The sequence below is a fragment of the Mycteria americana genome, chromosome 6 (genome assembly GCF_035582795.1).
Source record: "Mycteria americana isolate JAX WOST 10 ecotype Jacksonville Zoo and Gardens chromosome 6, USCA_MyAme_1.0, whole genome shotgun sequence".
Lineage (NCBI taxonomy): Eukaryota > Metazoa > Chordata > Aves > Ciconiiformes > Ciconiidae > Mycteria > Mycteria americana.
Genome location: NC_134370.1, coordinates 50,683,709 through 50,708,367, shown reverse-complemented (window position 1 = coordinate 50,708,367; position 24,659 = coordinate 50,683,709). Strand labels below are relative to the sequence as shown.

General features: G+C 38.5%; 1 protein-coding gene and 1 long non-coding RNA gene across 5 annotated transcripts in view; both read right to left on the bottom strand.

Moving 5' to 3' along the window:
- TBC1D2B (TBC1 domain family member 2B) overlaps positions 1-8,256 on the bottom strand; it is a 37,200-nt gene extending 28,944 nt beyond the window's left edge. For 2 of the 4 annotated variants that reach the window (XR_012776222.1, XM_075505754.1), the window contains exons 1-2: positions 7,786-8,255; positions 554-707 (exon numbers count right to left, since the gene is read on the bottom strand). Coding sequence is in view for 3 of the 4 variants with exons in the window: in XM_075505754.1 (XP_075361869.1) it covers positions 554-707; positions 7,786-8,154 (523 nt within the window). In the remaining variant the exon portion in view is untranslated. Of the gene's footprint in view, positions 1-553; positions 708-7,785 lie in introns of all 4 variants that reach the window. The other 2 variants (XM_075505755.1, XM_075505756.1) reach the window with 1 other exon arrangement.
- A 4,323-nt stretch (positions 8,257-12,579) lies between these two features.
- On the bottom strand, positions 12,580-15,231 carry LOC142410998 (uncharacterized). Its single transcript, XR_012776077.1, has 3 exons — positions 15,149-15,231; positions 14,182-14,343; positions 12,580-12,803 (listed from the first exon to the last, which is right to left on the bottom strand). It is a non-coding gene; the product is annotated as an uncharacterized LOC142410998 (long non-coding RNA).
- Positions 15,232-24,659: the final 9,428 nt, after the last annotated feature.

The window sequence follows — 24,659 nt, the reverse complement described above, 5'->3', positions numbered from 1 at the left end:
TGCTTGGCTGGAGACTGAATTTCACTTATGTAGTATCAGTGCAAACTGTCTTCCAGTTTTAAAAGGCAGGAAATTGTTATCACAGTCAGTTAGATCCACCACACCATACTTCTTTGGGAATAAAGTATGGTCATTCAGAATGCAAAATATACCTCTTCCCATTAAAAACTGGAGTTTACATCTAAGGATACTTAACACACTAAGCTTTTAAGATATTGCAACCACTAAAAGACAACTTATCTAACCTAAATTGTACTTTGCCACTTAATGAAACCTAGTCATAGGACTACTCCATTTTACTTCCGTTTTAAAAATTTGTTTTTAAAGAAATCAACAGGTTTTGTAAGAGATAGGAAATCACACATAAAATTACATTTATGTTAAATAATTTTAGCATCATCAACATAGGCAAAGTTTACACAGAGTTACTTGATAACAAGATGTGACAAAAAATTTCCTAAGACTGTTCTCTACCCCAGTGCTATGCCTTGTACTGATTAACTGACACTGAACAGAAACACGCATTCTGTGTTTACTCAAATTTTCAACCTACCAGGGCTGTCTTTGGCAACAAGACCTTTGGAAAAGTCACTTGGTGTAGGGGAAGTTCGGCTGTCCCTTTTTGCTGCATCAAGGTTGTTACAATATTCCCACCTCTTCTGTTGAAGTTCCTGAAGCCAGTATGTCATATCCTGACGAGTTGCAGCCTACAACACACAGAACCAGAGCGCTGATGAGATCACTGCATGTCTTTGGTATATGAATACAGTAATTCCAAGTGCAATAAAAAAACCAACCCAGATAATTAGCAGACGAGCAAGGTATCATCGCCCAAACCCAATATGATTTAAAAGAAATAACTACCAACGTACTAGGTGCATGTTGTGCGCTCATACACATCCCTGACTTTCATGCCACATCCATTTTCCATTAGAAGTAGTCACATGCAATTTTTTTTCTCCAATTTTACACTCAAACATTAGAAAATGCAGCAGCAGCATCTTATATTTTACACACAAAGCATTATTTAAATATATAACTACAAATCTGTATTATGAAAAAAAAAAGGTCCCATACACACTCAGGAAGATTCCCATTTTCTTTTTTTAACTTGCTTTATTACCATCAGAAACCAACAAATTAATAATGCATTCCAATGCCCCCTACTTTAATGACTAAATATAGATACTGTATTACTTGACAATCCCATGAGCTAACTTCTATAGAAAGGTCATATTTAAAACAAAAAAACCCAAGGTGAATATTTAATCTGCAAGCCTACAGTCGTTAACATGAATAGGTAATAAGCAAGCAAGAATTCAAACACATCTTTCAGCTTCAGTAAGAATCACAGCTATAAGAGTTACTTCAAAGTGTGTCAAATTACAATCTACAAATATCAACAAGAGCCTAAGTGATGGTAACTGACATTGCAAGATGCTCACTTGGAAAAGTCATTTTTATTCCAGCATACATCCTCAGCCACCAGCCTGGAACAAGCACCCGACACTAGTAACATGGTATGTTCAGGAATAAAAAGTTAATGCTTGTGAAGAGACACTCACCTAAGTCCTTCGGCTTGTAAGCACACAGAGTGCTTACCTTTTAGCCAGTCTTTCTCCTACCTTCTCCCAAAGTGCTTGGTGGCCTTATCAATGAAAAACCCTCATTACCTGGGCAAATGACTGTGTTTACTCTTTAAAGACAACTGAATTTCAAATAGCTTCCTGTTCTGTTTATCACAACTGAAGAGGGTACCTGTGCAGGGCATAGCTGCAAAAGAATGAAGAGCAACAAACAACACAGATTTCCTTACAAAGGAAGTACAGTCAGTGCTGCACAAAGCACATAAATGGCACAGATTTGTCTTCATTTTTGATATGAGAACACTTTCGGTCTAGTCAAACTGAAGATCCATTTGCCATCATATTTTGACCCTGAGAGCAGCTAATTACAAGACTGAGCATAAGCAATACAGCAAACAAGAACTGATGCTTCCCCAGGGTGCTCTCTCCAGCTCAGCAATCTGCCATCTTAGTGTTTAGGAATCACAGAGATAGCTTTTTATTTTACAATTTGGCTTTTTGTACCCATATGAGCTTTAATATCCACAACATCCTACGGCAAATGGCTCCAAAGCACCGTGCAAGGAAGTTAATCAGAAAACAGACACAGTTATTCCTGGAGCTGCTGCTCCAGTTCCTCTCAGTACATCATACACACGAGAAGACATAAGATACATAAATCAAGTAAACATTCATAAATCAAATCAAGTAGTGAAGTAAACCAAATAGTGATACAAGAGGACACTGCAGGTTCACTTTTCTCAGTTGGTAAGAAAGATATGTAAGCAACATATTTCTTATCTGGAATGGAAATTAGTTTCATATATTTATTCTTGCTTGCTCACAGGAAACTGGAGGAAAACTTTTCCCACATAAAAAAGACGTGGGAAAAGAATAGTTTAGAAGTGTCTATGAGGTTTCTCAGAAAGTGTCAAAGAACCGGACACTGGGAAACATCAATCCACACAGCCGTCACTGGCAGTTTTGGAATGACCACAGCAGCAGGCTTTAAGTCTACAGACTCCAGTCACTTTTTGCAAAGAGTAAAGGTCTCTCCTTCTATTTCTAGCACAAAAGTATTTCCTTTGGAGTTTTATCCAGTGGCAAGTCTTCATTTCTGGTAAATTTGAGAGCCTACATTCCCTTTAGACAGACTTGCAGACAGGCCTTGTCAAGTAATGTTTTACTGTGTTCCAGCAGAAAACCACCAAGAATTCAAAGAGCTTCCACTAACACAGGATGTAGTACTTAAGTGGTTCTCTTTGCTACCACAACATAGCTAATGAGGCAATTCACCTGGAGTCAATCTAAGTTATACCTACAATTAACTTCTGCCCATGACTAGTTCAACTTAATGAGCCTTTTTCACAGTTTGTCCCGTTATCCTCTCCCCAATAGCCTTTAGAAAACCATGAATTGATTTTATTGGAGTTGCTCCTTGTTGTTGCTTTTAAACTCCCAATTGTACTTGTTCTCTGCTGAGCAGCACATACGCATCCCCAGTTTACAAGGGAATGTCATTGTTACACATTGGGTCAGTTAGCAGTTATGCTCCTTCAATATAAAACAGGATAGCAAAGCAGTACAAGTTTCTCACTCCCCTATTTTAAATAATTTTACCCAAGAATTAATTGGTACACTGCTGCTGCACCCTGCCTGTTGCTTTGCCTTCTTTCCTTCACATACACAGTCTTCCTTCTCTTATGGAGTTTTCCACTCCCTTTGAACAGTTTTTGCTGAGTTTATATAAGCATCTTTATTTACTTTACAAGTAAAAGAGTATCTTGAGAATCTCTGTTAAGATGAGTTTTGTTTAAACAAAATTAATCTTTGAAGCTTGTTGTTTGAAATAGACTTTTTGTTTAAAACCACACATAGAATATTTTAAGTCTCCCTCTTCCCCTACTCCTAAACAAAACACAAATTTGCAAACTTTTTTTTAATTCACTTTACTTGTCAAAGAAAGGAACACTTCCATGCTTGCCCCACTTCTCATGACTGAGTATTTGGCTACTGCCCACCATGAGAGACAGAATATTTAACTAGGTGCAGCGTTGATCAGATCTCATTAAAAATCCTTATTTGTACTAAATGATTGCGTGGCTCTGCAGTAAGGAAGAACCTTAGCTAGTCACATTTTAACAGAGGCATTTCTGTGAGAAGAAAAAACACCATAAATGTCATCTGAAGTGGTACAAGATAAGGAATTACTATTGCAAACTTACAGGCAAACTTACAGTAGCAACAAAAGACACTGTAAGTGAAGAGGCATACAGTCCCATGTATTTTTCAACACAAATGATGGAAAAATATTATCTTTTACTTAAAACCATTCCCTTATATTCTCCCACTAAGGATGCTGCAGGAACTGCCTTCTTCTGATGCACACATGACACAAACAGAAGAATTATTTGGGGAAAACAACTACCCAGTGGCATCCTCTACCTGGACCCACTGGTGAACATGTATGCCAATATTAAACACTTTCAGGAAGAGTCCAACAAGCAGACATGCCATTTTGAGGAAACTCATGAAAATGCTTGCCACAATCCTTTTCTGAACACAGACAAACTCTCCCTCAAGCTTTTTTGTAAAAGGGAACATCACCAGAAAGTTCGCATTTCTTAAGACTTAGTAATCCTGCTATACTCAAACAGCAAATTTGGAGCCAGATAGCTTTTTTTAGAGGGCAGCCCAACTTTTAACTAAAGCATTGCAACCACTAACCAGCAAAGTTTAAAAAAAAAAAAAAAAAAAAAAAAGGATCAGCTCAGAAAACAAATCATCTTCAGTGCTGAGCTACCTTCTAAGCTGAGTTAGGCCCTAATGGTGTTAGGTCCTACGGCAATACTATTTAAGCTTGAGCACCCCATTATTAATCACTGCCACATCCTTAAAGATTATTGACAAACTAGAGTAAAAGCTTCTAAATAATTCTGATTTCAGCAAGTTTAGTGTCCAATAATTTCAGGGATCTGGGCTCCAAAATCTGCAGTGTCTGGAATGCTTACTACTTGGCCAATAACCCAGAAAAGTTTTTTCTTAAGAAGTCTGTGCAATTTCTGTTCCCCTCCCCTCCCAATTCACCACTGTTCACAAAGACGTTATCCACACATAAGTGACTAGATACACAGTCTATCATCACTGGCCAGTGTTTCTTTGTTTCAGAAGTGAACTGTGTCACTACAAGACATTGCTTTAAAAATAAATGAGAAATGACCCCTTTGTTCATTTATATATATTCATAATGCTAATTCTTTTCTCCCTTAATGACAGACCTCACTGTGCAAATACAGGCAAATATTCAGTTCACTGTATTACCAACATTCTGTGTTACAGCAAGTATTTGCATGATCAGGTCCTTTCCATGAAAATATTCTCAAACATAATCTATCCATAATTCACAAAGTACACAATTTTCTCTGCTTCTTTAAGTAAAGTGATGGTACTTGTTATATATTGTAAATGGAAAAGCTTTTTACACACACTTAGCTTCTTCTGATGTACTTTAACTGTTGGAAATATATAGAAAAGCTACAATCATGCAAGTGTCAGGTTGGTTATTGACATTTCTAAATTATGAACAATTTGCCTTATTTGCTGTATAGGCCACAGTATATTTTTCCTGAAATTGTTACCAAACTGAGAAACAAACCCCAAGCATATCATACAGTCCTCAGCTTCCATTAAATAACAAAGACTGAGCAATCCAGATGATGAAATCATTACATTATCAAAAAACTGAGGCATTATGAAGAAATAATGCATTCCTCAACAGCGCCATCATTTCAATCTGGAATTCCAGTTGCTTATTTCTTATAGCTCTTCTCAGCTTATAATACTGAATGGGAAAGACCAGATCACGAGATCTGGAAATTTTGAACAAGCAGCAAATTGAGGAAAACACGGCATGTGAGTTAGAGGGTGAAGACTACATTTGACTTGACTTTATTCCTCGTGCTCTGTGTGTAATGCTTTCTTGATAGATTAAATCACATTTGTTTTCAACAGGGGCTGGATCAGTTGGGGGGGGGGGGTGTTAGGTTGGTTTTGGTTTTTTTTAATTTAACATCTTGAATTTATTCTTAATTCTATTTCTACCTAATTTAGCTGAAAGATGTTTTTAAAGGCCTTAAAGAACTATCATGTTTGGTAGAAGAAAATTAATTCCAGCTGCAAAAGCCTTAGCCCTTGGTGAATCACACAGCCACAAAAAGCCAGTTGGCCCTGCAATATCCCTCAAGATTTTTATGAATCCCTTATTTATTATGTAAACATCTATAATGTAATAGCATTTTTTTGGACAATCATTTGGCTGCTTTAGGGCAAGCATCATAACAACACAAGAGGTAGAAGATACAAAATTATTTTTTTCTGCTAATTACAGAAATGACCTTGACTTCCTTAATTGGCACCTTTTCTCAGTCCCCCTAAGGGAAACATGAAGAGAGCTCCAATCCATGCAGGTTCTTTCCTAGAGAGTACAGGAAAAAAAATGAACACAAAAAGTATGGGCAGAGCAGTAACATCACAGACCAAAAGATACCAAGAAAAACAAGAAAAAGGAAACTCCCTGTTCCTTACGCTTGTGCATGGGTATTGAGTATGTTTTCTTCTGCATGACTGCAGAAGACACCCAAGGCTGCTGCTAGAGTACTGTTTGACAGACTAGTTACTTATTACACAGGTGGCATATACTATTTCCCACTATAATCCTAATCATAAATGACATGTTTCTCAACAAAGGCCCTCCTATTCAAAAAGGATCCTCAAAACAAAACGCGCATTGTGTATTTTCCTGGAGGTTTCCTCAAAAAAGTCACTAGATACTAATAAAAAAACAAACAAAAAACCCTCAAACTATCAGAAATCAAAGCTTACACCAAGTCTGCAGTTTTAACTTCTGTAACATAAACACTCAGGCTATAAAACCAGATTCATGGAAAGCAATAAAAACTGGTTACCGCTAAACAAAGAAAAAGGTAGTTTTTACACGTGACTGCATCATTACACTGCTTTTCCTTAACCAAACATATTTAAAATTATTATCATATTTCCAGTTAAATAACTTGCTTATTCTTTAATAAAGTATGTTAATGATTTCTTATTTTGACAAACATTTATATTTATCAAAACAGAATATTTCAGAGGTTTATACAGTCATGTTCTACAATCTCTGCATTTATTATCATTGCTCAAATCTCCACTGTTAAGTAAGTGTGTAAGAAACATATTTTCCAAAATTCAATAGGAAGTTCTACTGTTTTACTTTAATAACTTTATGGATTATAGTGTAATATTAAGGATTGTGCTAAAAGAACGCAGTTCACGTGAAAACTCACACTCAATGCACAAGAACGTTCCTTGCAGGAAATACATGCCTTAATAACAATCAAAAATAATGGATACTCAAGAGAATTTATTTCTTCTTTATTGAGTGGAAATGGTTTCCTTGGGTTTTTTTCCTAGGCATGACAATAAAGGAAAGGTATGTAAAACAATCCTAACATTCACCTCTCGTCCTATGAAAGTCTGAGTCCTTGCAAAGACAACGTGATAAGCAGGCTCTGCTACTATCAGGAAACAATTCTCCCTCCTCCTCTTCCTTCCTCCCAAAGCAGGCTAGATGAAGACTTCTGCCATGCATCTTTTCAAAATAAGCACCCCAAAAGTGAAAACCAACCACTCCCTCTCAACTCTCAAAACCACAACCCACCAGATTTCCTTGGAAACCTTTTTTCTACCCAGACGTTTCCACAGAACCCACTCAACCAAGCCAGCTAGCCCATCCTGCTCCAACAGGATCGTGCTCACCAGAAGCGTTTTCTTCCCCTTCAGAAGAGCACTTTAAAAACAAAATCATAAAGACAAAAAAAAAAAAAAAGAAAGAAACTAAACGCTAGGGATAGCCTGGTATTGCTGATGGACTCTGCATTTGCGAAATGTTACTTTTCTTCTTTTTAAAAAAATACACAAAATGCAGCGGAGGGCAGTCCCGCTTTGGAGGCGCAGCCAGCGCAAGTCCCCGCCGCGCTGCGCGGCCACCGGGAAGGCGCCCGAGCCCGCGGGGGAACAGCCGGGCACCGCAGCGCCAGGCAGCGAGCCGCTCCCGGCGCCCACCGCCTGCCCCAGCCCAGGGCACGGGGAACGGGGAAGGGGGAAGGGGGACGGGGAAGGGGGACGGGGAAGGGGGACGGGTCCCGCCCGCCCCCCGGCCTACCTTGAGCACGGCGACGGCACCGTTGGGGCTGTGCACCTCGAAGGCGGCGGCCTCGTCCGCCGCGGCGGCGGCGCCGGCCTCGGGCTGGTGGTAGCTGAAGCAGGCGGAGGCGATGTCGAGGTGCCCGAGGGGCAGCGCCTCCTGCGGCCCCTTGAAGTAGTAGAGGTAGCAGCGGCGGGGGTCGAAGACGAACCAGCGGCTGCGGAAGCCGCGCAGGGGGCCCTTGCCCGACAGCTTCTGCAGGTACCCGCAGAGCTTGGGGGTGCCGGGGCCGGCCTGCTCCCCCGCCGGGCCGCCGCCGCCGGGCCCCGCGCCCTCCCCGCCGGCCCCCGCCGGGCCCTCCTCCCCCTCCGAGCCCGCCGCCGGCATCGCCTCGCCTCGCCCCGCTGCGGACGCAGCCTCGCCCGCCGCGCAGGGAGCCAGCTCGGCCCGCGCCGCGCCGCCTCACGGGACTTGTAGTGCGGCTGCCGCGGCCCGCCCCGGCCCGCCGCCGCCGCTCCCCGCTCCCCGCGCCCCCGCCCGCGGGCAAAGCCGAAGGCCCGGGACCGCCCCGCCCCGGCTGCCGAGCACGGCCCCGCTGCCCGCAGGGCTTCGGCCGTCGTACGGCCCTTTTTTCCAGGAAATCGACACGACATCGGCCGCTGCTGACGTGGAAAGCCACCTACCTCGAGACAGTTTGGGCTCCTGTCTGCTCTTCTACCGTCCCTTGCTTTATTGCTACCGGGCTCCAATACTTTTGTGTCCGCGTCGGAAAGTATTTTCCAAATCGTGGTCTAGCCCGTGATCAGATTAAAACCCTTCTCTTGTCGGGAACTGTGTTAGTCATTTGTAGTCTCCCATTCCGAACCTTATCTCGGCCCCCGTGCCTTGCCTGAGGTCGTAGCAGCAACCGAAGGAGTGCATGGCCCACACCATGCCTTCACAATCGCGCTGCAGTGTTTGAGCTTACTTACCAAACCCTTGCTGCTCTGCTTGTCGATGGGCATTTAAAAATCACTCCCAAATCCTATTATTTACAGGAAAAATTATGGAACATGCAAGCAGCAATGGGTAAAAAGCTGTAGCTTACAGGGTTAAGACTTGTGAATGTCTACAGGCCAAACTATTTATATTTTTATGTTTCATTGAAGCGTCTAGCACATTTTGGACTCTAGGGACCTTCTAGTGTTAATAATAGAGAACTTCTGTAACAGAAAACTTCACTGTGAAGAGATCAAGCTGCCACAGGGAGGTACACATTATTTCACATGATTTCTCCTTGTGTTTGGAACACAGTCTATGCCTATTTCCATCAAACATACCTAACGCTCTGGGTACAAATAGAGAAAACAGTCTGATGTGGCATAATCATCCAAAAATGGGCAGAGACAATTCCACGTTCAATGGCATTCAGCTTTTCATTCTCAACCTTAAATATAGCACAAAAGGTTTGCTGTCAAACTACTTGTTGCAATGGTTGGAGCTGATGTTTGCAATGGCGTTTTTATTAGGATTATGCTATTTATGCACTAGGTTCATCTGACTGAATTCTGACAGTTTGGAAGTTCAAGTTATACAGAAATCCTAAATTCCCCAGAGCTTCTTACTCTGTCCTCATTTTTAAATGCCTTGATTAATTTCTCAATAAAAAGTAACTGTCTCATCTGCCAGACAATATTTTCATTTTATGCCAAGGGATGTAAAGGATATAAAGCACCTGAATATTCAGTGTGGTTGTCCATGGGTTCCACTTTGATGTTGACATAAAGGATTGCAGAATTCTTCAAGTCCTCCCCTCTGGATGTCATCTACTGCTAAGAAACATGTCAAGTGAGGAAATAGCCAGTGTTCTGTTAGCATAGGAACTTGAGTGATTTGTTATAGAAACTGAGCCATGGAAGTTATCTCCCCAGTCAACTCACATGACATGAAGTGTGATCCACTGAAAGATTAAATGTTGAAAACTAAGGCTAGACTTTTTTTTCTTTTACAGACTAGAATGACTGATTCTGCTCTGTCAAAAGCTGCAGCTTTGTTAGTAAATGTGGAAAGTAAGAAGGGTTGATCCTGCTTAAACAACAGGTCAATAACATTTCTTCCATATATACTGCTCAGTATCTTCTTCCCCAAATACAAAGTACTCTTGGTCTTCTGGTAGCATCATACTCTTTCTTGGCAAGTGTCGTTTGCCAGAACATGAGTTACAAAGGGAAAACACTGATTGCCTTTAGAAGCTGCCAGTTCCTTATCTCAGTCATTTAGACAAGTTTAAGTGCCCCAGCACTTATCCCTGATCTGTTACATTATCTCATCAATTTAGTGAAGCATGGCCTTGTTCCTTGTGTGCTGAGCACCCGTGACTCCTACTGGCACTCAATAATTACATCTTGCAGCAAATCACAGAATCAATTCCTAAAGCCTCAAAACTTTTGCTGTCAGTACTTCTCTTTTTTAATTTTCTGTTCAGCTTCCTTACAACACTCAAAGCAGGAGAATCCCCTAATTTCACAGTTGATTTATGTAAACAGAAAGTTCCCCTTCTTGGGAAATAAGTTCCTTATTTCATGTATGCTCTTTTTTTCACAAACAGATCCAGATGTGGACTGGTTAATAACAGCGACTTATTTCTAAGTTCTGACAAATGTCTAGAAAACAAATATAAATAGCATCTCACAAGATAAGATTTCCCTCCTGCCCAGAGGCAAGGGCCAATGAAGCTTTTGGTATGCGTGTAGCTCCTAACCATAGTGCAACAGTCAAGTAAATTTTACATATAGCAAAACAGTGGTTATACTCCCAAAAGAACCACAAAGCTTGTCAAACATGAAAATATTTGAAATTCCCTTTTCTTCTTGTGAGTTTTTCTCCCCTAAAAATTAACAATATTTTAGTAATAGCACTTTTGGCTGACCAAGGCCATCTACTACACATAAAAAATAAAACTGTACTTACTCTGAAAAATGAGAGACCGGTCTAACTCATTACAGTTGTAATGGTTTTATCTTACAATGAATATACGCATTCACAGTTCTTGAGTAAGTTCACATTTTATTCTAAAAAAAAAGCAAAGATGCAAGAAAAAGAGAGAGTCCATCATTAGACATGGAGGCAGAGAGAGTACACTTGGTGTATATGCTAGGCTCATGCTGTCATGTTTACAGAAGTGCAGGAAACACCAATAAATTACAAGCGGCACATCTGTACCATGGTTTTGGTTAAAGTGAGATCATAGCTCCAAAATTAGAATGGCTGAGAGTGTACACTGCTTCCTTTCACAAAACAGAAAGCAAAAATGACTTTGTCTGTTGTCTGATATCTTCTGAGATAACAGGGATTTAGTTAGAGATGAAACCCAGAATTTTTCAGAGCTCACACTAAACATCTACTGGTTTTTGTTTTCCAGAACAATGGAACTACAGACAACTGTCCCCCTCAAACCCTCTCCCACACAGTGTCAGTCCAAACCTGCATTCTGAGATATAGGCTAAACGGTTACTTTTATTCCATTTTAACAAATATTTTGCAGTTTCTTGCAGAATGTTATCCATGACTGTCACTGCCAAGATAAATACTGTTGCTGTGCTACAGCCTGATTATGAATAGCACTTGCATAGTACTTGCATACAGTATTGCACTACATTATTTTGAAGAGTGAATGGTTTTGGCCTACTATTATTTAAATTCTTCAGAGGTCAGCAACCAAAAACTTTCCTAAGCTTTTTTTTTACCAATGGAGAAAAACAGGCAAAAAAAATCTCCAAATTACTGTTTCTGATGCAGTCTGACATGGCATTCTACATTCCCCTGCCTCTCAGTCACCACAATGTCCATGAAGAACATCCTATTATTACATTTCCAGAATAAATTCTTTCCTTATATGCAAATAAGTCAGCCAAAGAATTACATGGTCTATGTTTTAACTGATGGGCAATGTTTCATATACTTTTCATTCTCCAGTATTACTCTTTGGACACTAGATGGTGCTCCTTTCCTGTTTCACATTCACCATTTGTGTTCCCCTCTCAAAATGGAAAAAAAGATGCAAACCGTGAATAAGCAGGGAAGCTTATTTGTAGTTTCTGATTCAGTAGGAAAGACCTAATTTAACTTCGGTTAACTGTCTCATATAAAACCAGTTGAATATACGACATTAAATGCGGTTTTTTTACTTTTTGTTGCACTGCATCTTATCGAGAACTCTTCGCTATGAAAAAGCAACTGATACAATTCAGTGAATGGCAGCATTGATTTCTAGTTACACATCTGCTATCTGACTTGTAAAGATATCCAGGCAAGTTGGTAGCCATGTAGTGGAGAAAGAGTCAAATTAGACCCCTTATAAATAGAAAAGCAGCAGCTACTTAACTGTAGCAATGAACTGGGCAATCCGTATGCACATAATGGTTGGCTTGTCAGCGTTCATGTAGATCCAGACTGGCTAGAGAACTGCTATAGAGCTTGATAGGAACGCTGAGGAGGATAAGGAGAAGAATTCAGAGTACCGTGGTAGAGACGAAAAGATTAATGGGCAAGAGATATAAACACAGAAAATGACACAATTAATAAAACACAATTATTTCAGCTGCTTACAGTGGAACTTATTTCTATGTGTATACTTGATTCCCAGTGGAGAACCTAAGACTAGGTACATATAATGGGGACTTTCAAAATTGTCCAGTAAAAAGAAAGATCAGGGGAGATCATAGAACAGACTTTAAGAAAAATGTTCATGTAATCCTTTTTCTGTGTAATTGTTTTACATTACATGGAAGCATTACATATAACAAGAATCAGGAAAGATCCAGTGGGATAGAATGGATCACAAAAGTTTTATATCCACTATCTCACAGAGTGAAAAATAACTTAGTGAAGGGCTGCTTAAGGTTACCTTTATTCCCTGTTATAGCAGCTTAAGCGATGCTGGGCTAAAGAGTTTAAAGATGAACCCATAACATTCATTCAACGGATGCTCAAAATCACTTTTGATAATCAGTCAGATTTTCTTAGAACAGGAAAGAAGGAGATGTTGAAGAGTCACCCTGCAAAGTAAGAGCCAAGAGAGAAAGCAAAAAAGGTTAGTACAATTAACTTTGGAGTCCATAATTCATAAATGTTCCTGTGGTCAGAAGTCTACCTTTGCACTATCAGAACGGAGGAAGGGGATTTCTTTGGGAATAGATGGCCAAATCAGAGACCTGGACTAATAAACAGGAAGACAAACTATCTTTGAGCTGCAGGGATTCCTTGCCTTACTTTATGTAAATTGTAATATTCTGCCCAGGGTACTACTTCATGAGAGAATTGCAAAGTGCGTAAGGGAAGTCCTAAGACTACATACTTGGGTCATCAGATTAGCAAAGTTTGTAGTGCACAAGACAAGCTACCTCACATATAAAACTAAAAAGAGAAAAGAGGTGACAGGAAAAAAGTGTATCACTGCTGTACTAATACATGCATGTTTGTGCTGGCGTTTATCTACAGCATTTAGTGGAGATAGTTTTAATGTAGTGCTTTTACCATTACTTGCTCTTACTTAGTTCAGAAGGCCAATTTTAAGGTGTAGAAACATACTACAGGTCTACTGGGTTATATATTTGTCAATCTTGCCTTGCTGAATAAAGCTCTTTTGAAAATCTACAAATACATGGTATTATTTACATAACAGTTCTACAGTCCATCAGTGGTTTATGACATCACATCTCATTAACATGAGAGATTTTCATTTTTTCCTGTTAAGAGTTTACAAGCCCATTTTCCCAAGTGCAGTGGTTGATACGAACATTTACATGACCTGCCTGCACTCACTGAGATAGCACGGCACTATTCTAACTGATGGTAACGCTGTCAGGATCTGTGACCTCAAAAGCTTTTAACTATTCTCTAATCCAAGCTGTGCCCCAAAAGTTGTTCCTGCTTTCTGCACAACATTTCAGAGGCCCAGCCAGTTTTCTCACCTGTCAATCACACTGTGGCCCTTTTCCTGACTTTCTAACTCATTTCTTAGTACATCGTATCCTGGCTGACACCTTTTCATTGTATTAACTGCACCCACAAAACTGCATTTCTTCAGTAGCTCCTGAACTTCCTTCATCCTATGTATAGAAGCTGTGAATCACTTCCCTCCCTCCATTTAAATCCTTTGGAGAAGCCTCTCCAAAGACAGAACAGTTCATAGCCAAGGCTTAATGCTGATGTGACATAATGGCAGTCACAGGTATATTGAGAAACCTTCACTGTCTCATTCCAGTGGACTTCCCCAGGAATTGCAGGCAGTAACAAGCCCTGACAAGCACTTCATCTGTGTGCCTCCGTGGATGATTCAATATTAGCTTATAGCTACAACGTACACACAAACCCAAGTGCCAACAATACCCACTGTTGTAATTCTTATCCAGACGTGCTTTTCTTATTTCTTACCATTTCATCTTCACTTTGAATGTCCATCTCATAGAAAGCTCAGATTCATCTCCCCAGTCTTTAGATATTTAACTGAGGCTTAAAGCTGCGGTTGCAAGTTCAGTATAATCCACACATGGAATGCATGTTGCAAGTGAAAAGCCTATTCGCTTCAGCTTCCATCTAGCATCAATGGCAAAACAGCAGATATTGATGGAGAGCAAATAATTTCAGTGTTTAAACTTCAGTGGGATGAATTCCAGCCCAAATGCTTTGGACAGGAACTTTTATTTTGATGTGGACTATGAAGTGCTTAACATACTTGTAAGTATTAGTTAAAAGTTACAACAAACAGACACACCAGCTCTTTGCAAATAAGCTTTCTTCAAATCCTTTTAATTCCTAACTTTCTCACAGGTCCATTCACCTCTTTTCAAGAAATAAATCAAATATTCTAGTAAAGGATAAATGTATTTGTCAGAGCTGAATGGGATAAAAAAACCCTAAAGATGGTAAACTGAAAGACACTTCCATGTGTTTTAAATAAGAATCTATAACTGATATAATGTTATCTAAAAATAGGTAGATTTGGGCAGACTATTTGGTCTAGAATCCAGGCTACATTTGTCACAAGAAAATTATTTTGCAGGAAATCGCTCTTGTGATTTGTTTCTGCTCAAGATAAACATTACCAGAGCAGCTTTTCCTGTGGTTTTCTGTTTTGGAACTTCTAGCTTTGGCTTTGGATAAAGACAGGAAGCACATGGAAAACTGAGGAAATACAGATTCAAGAGTAAGTCACAACATTCAAATCTGGAGCCAAACTAACCCCAAGTCCTTTCTAACTAAGACAGGTATCAAATAACAGTATTATCTAACAAAATGCGTGGGGAAAATTATCCCATCATATCCAGACAGCTGCTCTCCTGTACCCAATTTTGCTAGCAATATATGCCAAATTTGCAATTACATTAAACCACTGGCTTACCTGGAAGTAATAAATACTTGTTCTGACCCTGTTACAGTAGTATCAATGGAAATTTTGCGTAAGTCTAGAAAAAGAGATCTGTGTCCTAGAAAAAAGATACAAAGTATAGATGATTGAGAAGGGGGAAATTTTACTCCTTAAAGACTAAGCTATGTTTTCATGGCATGTGCTCAGAATTGCTCCAAAAACACTTCAGTTTATTGAAGGCAAATGTTTTCCATTCTCCCCACCTCAAATCCTAACTGCCTCTTGCAGCATCACCTTTTATTAGTGCCAACACTAGCAGATGTAAAACAGTAAGTGTTGTGCTTCATGGAAAATACTGTAAATTGCATATGTGGTTAGTCTGAGGACTGCCAGCTTACACTAATAATAATGCATTCTTATTGCCCTTTGAGGTACTTATGAACAAGGTTAAGGACATTAACACAAAGGTTATGGAATATATACCTTATTCACAGCAATTAATGGCTATAGCAATCATTTTTATTTGGAATCTTCTGAAGACTTCACTGAGTTGATCTTACACATTTACCAGATAGCTACCCAGTCACAAGACTGCTGTGTACTGACACAACTCATTTATTTCCTGAATGTGAGATCTACACATAGGAGCAGCTCTCCCAAATGTTCTTTCATGGGTTTTCATTTAGAATTAATTTCTCCTGAGAAGTGACAGAATTTGGGGAAGTATAAGACAACATCAGATTTATTAAACCAAAGAACTTAGACTCTCTTGAAATTTCTGTCTTCAGAACCTCTAATTGAATAGGAATATCTAATGCAATGTATTCTGCAAATGTAGTAGAAAGATGAGAGGGCTAACAGAAGGGTGTTGGCAGAAGGTTGATGAAAGAACCAAGAATGAGTAAGGAGTAATGAGGACACCTAAGATGGCTTATTTACTGCCAGTGCATTAGGTGTTGATTCAGACTCTTCAGTCCCAAATGAGACACAATTCCTGAAGAAATAAGTGATAAATTTAGCTGAGGAAAGACTAAAGGGGCAGGATATGGGGCAGTAATTGTGGCGAGCTCTAGCACCAAGTGTATTGGGATCATGAGACATGAAACATCAATTAAGAATAAAATTAAAGGATACACTGAATCACACAGCATGACAGAACCAAAGCTCACACTGGCCATGTTGATACAGTGTTTTGGCAGGGTAATTGTGTATCTAAATACAGTCTTGTGCTTATATGACTATATTACTTCTGGAACTGAGATACCCTCAGCACCCAAAACTACACTCTACCATCCAAGTGTTCAAGCTCACATGGGACTGCATTGCTCCAGGCAGATGATTCTGTGACAATGGGAATTGGATCCAATTAATGCTAACACGAATCTCAAGTTCCAACACTTAAAATAAGAAACTCGTGTCTTGTTTGTCAAACATATTGGTATCTCCTTTGTAGGAAAAATGTTTAAGTTACACAGGTGAAATTAGCACAGGAAAAAGCACTTACTGAAAAAGAAAAGCATACTCAGACATTTAGTAACGTCATAGATAGTAATGTACAACAATGAGCTGGCAGTCACCTTAGAGCTGTGAACTACAGAAAACAATTACTACTTTTCAGCCTGAGCTCATTACCCTCACTCTAGAACCCACCTTAGCAACAATTTTTATATAAGCAAAGGAAAATAAAGCTTTGTTTAATTACAGCATGCAGGCATTTCCATTGATTTTGATACCCAGTATGGAAAAAAAGCAACTTGGCAAGGCCAAGCTGATGCTTGTCCTTATCAATTCCATTTTTTCCTCACTTAAACAACACTTAAGTGGTAAAAACAATAGATGATATCCTGTGATCTTTACCCTGGTCAAGGTTCTCTTAGAAGAAAAGGTTTAAACTGTAAAAACACTATAAATTATCTGCAAAGAAAATAATTTTTTTTATCTCCTGCATTTCTTTATGACATAGATCTACAGTGATCTCTGCTTTTGTTTACTCCTTCATTCTCTTCAGTTTTATGTTAGATAAAAAACAGTTTGTGGGTTTCTTCTGCAATACTGCTAGAAGATTCCTTGAATAAAGTAATTTTAGTTGAGATTGCAAGGATGTTAGATGTTTTGGAAGAAAACTCTTCTCTGATGTATTTGTTAGGAATCTTGAATTACAAAAAGACAATGAAGGATAAGGAGCAGCTAGGTGCTTTGCACGTGTACATCAGTGTCCACATAAAGTTAGTACATAATGACAGACAGGGCATCCCAGTAACCTGAATGAAAATTCCTTGCCCTTGCAATCATTCAGGTTTCAGTCTTGAGGGATGTCACAATTCAAATACCAGTAGTTCTGTAAGCTCCTAAACAGTTTTCTAGTAAAACAAAAATTTAAGGTCCAATACCCTTCAAACATACAAAATAGTAAGGGAAAGTGGAAATCCACTTCTGATACTCAACAGCAAACTTTATTGACTATTAAAAATTCTGTAGTGGCACTAACTTCATCCTAACTACTTCAGATAAGATTTGCTTCTGTCTCAGTGTTTAGTTCTATATGAGTCAAGAAGTATTTTAAAAACCATGTACATGCAGCAGAGGGTTTTTTTTTTTTCCTAAAAGTGCTAGACTGTGGATATGAGTTTATATTTGAAACCAACACGATTTAGTTCATACTGAATTTCAACCACAGAAGATGTAACTATAAGAACATACATCTACTAGACTTTACCTTTACAAACCTGGGGCTATGAAAAGGGTTGTGGGATTTTTTCGTTATTAGTTTCAGTGACAGCCAAAAGCAGACCACAGACCAGCAAGTTATCAGCTGAGGCTGGACTACGTCTTCTTGTAACTTAAAGACATTGCCACAGTATCTTAGTGGAAGGTGGAACAGAATAACCCTGTGCCAAGGAAATATATATACTAAAATGTTTCATGAGAAACAAAACAAACAAGATTCATATGATTCAGCTTAGACTGCTGGGTTTGTGGTTTCAGAATGCAGAACACGTGAGAAAAAAATCAGTTTGATTTTGACTGTCATAAAGAACATGAAAAGCTGTATGTCACCATCTCAATGTTAGCCTTGCTCTAGAGTTGATACATAATTCCAGAGCTTAACATCTGAGAACCTGAGACATTATAGAAGCTTTAAATACATAGACAAACTGCCAAGGCTGGGTCCTCCTAAGCGTATAACTGCCTAGGATTAGATTTTTCCTCTAGAAATACTCTGCAGGACATGAGCTAGAACTTTGATTTGTGATACAATGCAGAGATCTAGCAGATGATGTAGTGCACAGTAGGAATGGATTAAATTAATCACTTCTCTATCTTCTCTTATGTGAAACTCTCTCAGCCACAGCTCAAGCTGACTTAGAGTTAACTTTCTTCTAGTGATAGGTAGCTTTGATTCATATCCTCCTCGGTTTCATTAGCAGCAACAATGAACTGCATTAATCTTTTGATAGACTCACTGGTAATTATAGTTCTGGTTCATGACCTACTCTTGCAGTGCTCGCTAGCTGTACAAAATAGGTGTAAAATGCTCCTCGCTTAGACCAGTGTTGTTCACACCTGGTTTGATGATTTATAATGAGAAAACAACATGTGTAACAACAGAAAGTTAAACATTGAGAGCATTTGTACAGCAAGTTCCTCCAGACTTGTTGGAGGGCTCGTGTATACATCTTTGTAAAACACCCATTTCCAGCGGCACTGGATCAAGCATAGGCCAGATCTAGGTCCAGGAGACTGCACAGAGTGCAAGCTGCTGCTGCAGGCATTCTGCAACCTCCTCCCTGTTCCAGCAAGCAGCCCAGGATTCAAGTGGGCAGAAACAAACTGTCTGTCCCTGGCATTCTTAAGGAAAATGTTATTTCAGAGTTGGATGTTGACAAAAAGATAGTATAAACACTGCATGGCTTTGTAAAGGACACAGATTTTGGACTGACCAGGCAGGAGAAATCTCTGACTTAAGCTGTCAGTATGGTCTTGTTTTTGTAGAATACCATGAACCTCAATTACTAGGCTAGTTGTGGATGCTTAAAATCTTTGAATAACCAAGAGGGAGAATGGGCATTTAATAATTCAGTGGCCGCTTCTGAATTTTTTTTTTTTAAACTCCAATAAATCATTCAGTGATAAAAGATCTCAAAATAGCTCCAAAAGAGGAACCTGAATGATTTACATTTTTTGTGAAATGGACGCCACCACATACTTGTCATTCCTATGTATTTTAAAGCATTTGCAAATGAAAGAACAAAAGCATTTGTGCTCTTATGAAAAGTACAAAATTACTCTAGCTAAATGGAAATATTTCTATTCATGTATAAATAAGAGATTTCTTTTAAAGCAGCATGCACCAAACAACCCTCTCTTTACTTTCACATGAGAATGGAAGGCTGCAGGACCAGAATTGTTCAGGTTTTATAACACTACAAGAACTTTGACTATAGCAGAGACACACACATACTTAAATCCCCTTGTCTGCTGACCTTTTGAAGGTATTCAGTATTTTATGAAGAGTGGGATCAAAATGGCTTTATGTGGTTAAGTGCAAAAGGTTCTTTATACTTCCTCCAGTGTGTTATGGAGGAGAAATTCCACTCCTTTTTTCATGCTCCAGTGTCATACCTGTGAATTCAGATGATGGATATGTCATCTACTTCTTCAGCTCACCATGAATTCACACAGCTTTTCGTCTTATAGGTCAATGATAAACCTTATGCTGCTGCTTGCCTACCAGAATATGTTGATAACAGTCGGCTCAGTGGCAGGTTCTTGAGGGGTGTTTTTTTTGCATACACAATGCATTTTCACTCAGGTTCATGAGATTGAATTCAGAGGAAGCATTCAAGGTGGTGGTAATGTAACGGAAGTACATCAAATGAATTACAGTATAAGTTGAGAGAAACAGAATAAGGTGTACACAACTAACAAACACATTTCATTTCAGGATCTCTTTTTTACAAGAGTATTTAAATGCTATGGTGTTTTTAAGTGCAAATATGGAAGGGTGAAAAAGCCCAGACAGACAAGGTTTTCCTTATGTCTCTCAGATACATGGATTCATTAAGTCTGTGTTCCTGGGGCACAATCTAGCTTCTGCAGTGGTTGAAACACAGACTGATTGCAGGCCTGTAAAATAATACTGATGTGTAACTTTCCTATAGGGACAATGAAAAAAATACTGTAGGATGAATAAAATAGAAAGAAGCTGTAGTCTCTTTACATAAAAGTTGTATCGAAAATGGCATAGTTTGTAATCTCAGCATAGAGAAGACGGCGCAGACTTTTGGTTTTCATGTCTGGCACTACGCAGAAGTGGTGAAAAGTCTGTGGTAGACAGTGGTTCACAGAGACTACAGAATAGAAAGAGTGGTCAGTGGCCAATAATGGAAAGTTAGAAAAGGCAGAATAAGAAGGCATAACATAATTTCTTATCAGCAAGTGCTTCCTCAGTCAAAATCTTGTGGTACAGGCAGATTCCCTGTAGAATCATGCTGAAATTATTAGCTTGGAGTTTAGTCCAAATGAGATTGGCTGAATTTGTTCCTCTTTCATAAATATTACCTAAAATTCATTCTACATGTTCTGAATCATATAGGAAATAGTGTGCTTGAGGGTTTCTGACTTTCTAAGACTAAAAGGACTAAGAAAAAACCCTCCTACAGAAATCACAGTTGAAGCTGTAGAGTACCAATTTCCAAACTTAGGTAGAACGCTACAACACTTACCATCATGACAGTGTTTCTAGATTATTAACTTTACGAAAATATAATCATCATACCTGATATTTTCTATATCATGCTCGCTTCAAGATGGGACTTTTGGTTTGGTTTTTCGATGTGTGTGTTTATGAAAAACAGTTTGGGAAGGTATACAGAAATAGCATTTTTTGCTCATATTAAAAAATCTTGCAATCATTATGTTGTAAAGCTACAACACACTATCATGCTTCAGAGCAAACAGCTAACACAGGCAAGGCAGGTATTCCTGTGTCAAGTATTTGTCTTGTGTGGGCCTGTGAATCTGAACAGAGCTTGGATTTGGAAAGTCAATAGGAACAGAAAGAGAGGAGCCATAATGGGAAATTGAAAACATGAGAGAGTGAATAAGTCTCTGCACGACATCCTAAAATTAATTTCTGATTTTCTATGTGTTTCCAGTTAGAGAAAATGCTAATTAAATATATATGTATTACAAAAAATATGTATGTATGTCTCACTTCTCCTGTAACCATTCCACTCTGAGGGTAACTGCTTACTATCGCTATTTCATTGTTTTTGCTCAAATAACAGAGATCCACATTGTGAGATGTAAAAGTCCAAATCCATCTAATTACCAAAGTTAAAGATCAAGGTGGTTTCACATGATACCAATCCTATATCTAAAGATTTTCTAAATGTACAAAAGCACACCAGAAAGAAAAAACAACTATATGCAGAAAACATTAGGTTTGTGAGCAGAGCTTTCCAAGGTTAAGTAGTTTCAAATCTGACTGTGCAAAGACAAAGAAAAAATTTCCTATTCAAAAGTTGTTCTTTGATTATTCAGATAAAATGCAGTTTGAATCCAAGTCATGCTAAGTTCTGGGTTGCCAAGTTTGAAGTGAGAATGTCACACCAAATCAGCGTGTTCCCAGCCCAAGCTAAACCATGACTTTTATTGCAGAGGCAAAGATTGATGTTTGCATTTTGTCATCAGCCACTTGAGTAATGGCCTCTATGTTATGTCTGGGGATACCTGCACTCATGAAAGTCTTGCAGATTTGATAGGCCATTACCAAACTTCTGAAACCAAGCCTTTTGGAGAAAGTGTTACAACTGCCTGTGCTAAGGTAGGTTAAGGACTTTGGAATTCAATTAGTTGCTGAGTGGGATTGAACGCACCAAAATATTTGTTCTGTTGCTTTTGCTTAGGCTAAAAATTTTTGCACTGTAGAATGCTTCATTAGCATGTTTGTGATAAATTTTAGGAAGAAAAAGTACTTATAGCCCAGCATGGGATCCTGGTGCCAAGGCAGACAAATAAATAGAATTTTGAGACACAATACAGTAAAGAATATTGCAAATATGATAAAGAATATTGCAGACTAAGGCAAAACAAATTGGCCAAGTTGAAAATATGCACATAAACTGCATGAGAAACCTACAGTCATTTCAACAATATATCCGTGTAACAGAATTCTGAAATAAGCATCCCTAAAAAAAGACAAGACACCATGAATCTGAAGTTAAACAGTAACCTTTCATGTTCCTTCTGAAGTATTACATCCTCCTACACTAATTCTGAAGTATTATTAAGAAATACCCTATGAAAGCGCTAGCTTTCACAGAATGAACACCACAGATTTCTACTTCATTTATATCATGTTTAAAAGACAAATGGACTCAATATTTTGAGTAGAAATGCATTAAACATCTGTTCTTATAGCAGTTATTCAGGAAAGACGTTTCATAGAGAACTTTTCCATAGGCAATGACAAAAGCGTATATGATTAGATCACTTTGGATCACCAGTATAAACCAAATAATAAGCCAATAGGATCCTTGTTAGCAAAGACAATGTCTGGTAATTGAACAAAATCTTTCCTAAAACATGCTAAAGTTACAATCCACCTTGTGCCAAGTTCCATGTTAGCTTTGGCATAGGTTTGCTTAACCAGCTGTCTCAAAGCCCTCCATCAATATCAACACTCTTAGTGGCCTAATTGCCAGGGCTCCTCTGAGGACAAGCTAATGACTGTGAAGTGCTCTGCAAACGCAGCTTGCTGTCAGATATCCAGAGGTACACAGGCCTTATTCTAATACTCTGCTGAGGAAGAAATGAAAACTTCAGGGACTCAAAAAGACCTAGCAATGATTGTGAACACAATGCCACCTAGTTTGCAACATGATTTGTCACTGAAAAACTGTCCTTTGAAATCTTGTACTGCTTAGATTTAGTCTTTCTACAGGATCTGGTGATTGCTAATCAAGGCTAGAATATTTTTTTCTATAGTTCTATATAATGTCTGTTTTTACTGGTAATATCCAAAATCCACTACAAATCTGCTGATAAAGCTCAGCATAAACCTAACTGTTTCATAGCACTTGTTCCATTTCAGATGTGGGGAACTGCCTCCTTGCCATCAGCCTTGTTATAGGTATTTTAAAAATAGAGCCAACAACTTTCCCATCCATATTCTCTAATATGAATGAACTACCTATCCTGAATTGTTTTGATAATCTCAGATGCCTCCTTATCAATCAAACCACAACCCCCAGAGACTTAGTGTGCATTTAAACTGAGAGAGGATGTACTAACTGTTGCAAGATTTATAAAGTTGTTAACACTTCCATACTACAAGACTTATGGATGACACAACAGATCTTACACTAATGAAAAATTTCAGCTAATGGAATATGTGAATTTGTATTCCTCCAGAAGTCTGACTGATCTTGTGGTGTTCTTCATATTCTTACGATATAAACTCCTCTGAGGCAGGAATTGGGATTTTGTTCTCTCTTCGTACAGGACCTCATAAATGAAATCCTAATGGGTGGCTTAGAATACCATCAGCATTTATGTAATACTTGTAACTTGTATACTTCAGTACTTATTTACATTAAAGTAATATTTATACACAGGTAAAGTAGCATTTATATGCAGTGTGCAACACTACTAGTTGATTATCATCAAGATATCAAATGCTGTATATTTTCACTATAAGCAAAACATTCAGTTTGATTCCAATCTTGCTTAAAATTTGCATGGATAAACTCAAATAACTGCTCTTAATTCTGAAATAAGCTTGTGAGAATCAAAGAATAATCAAGCTCTTTGAACTTAAGTTTTACTTATATATTTATTTGTAATCTTCATTTGAATATCTGGAGAACAATCATTCATAGTTTTTATCAGCTTAGTAACAAATGTATCATTTATATGAGAAATAAATTCTAATTCTATTTCCAATTTTTTAATGTATTCTCTTTCTTGTACAGATTCACAGACTGTTTTCTGCAAAAAAATACAAACAGTAATATCCAGGATATGGTATGACTGTTCCTATGGAATTTGTTCTTAGGCATTAAAATTGATTGTGTTCCTTGTCTTTTATTTCACGTATATGCCAATCATAATGAGTTTTACAAAATGTTGTTTAGCTTTTATTTATTATATCAGTTAGAATTCATAACCTCCAAGCCCTCCCAACTGGTATTACTGGGAAAAGTATAATCATCAGTGTTTTCTGAGAAGGTGTAATTGGCTTTGAATCGAAGCAGCAGGAATTTTTGCGAGCAGTGGTTTGTTGGTTTTTTTTTAATATACTCAGGCTTCCAAAAAGTTTTTACAGCTGCATATACTGCAGCATAGATTTTGTGACTCTTCACTGAGATTTTTAAACCTTCCTGTTTAACACGACGTTCATTCTTGCTCTGAGCTTATTGTCAGGGACCATGTCAAGAAAAGTTTTGTCAAGATCACTTACAGAACTATTTGTGGAAAACAGAGAGTAACCTGTACCTGCAACAGTCTTAGCATTACAGAAACCAGAACAGGTGATAAC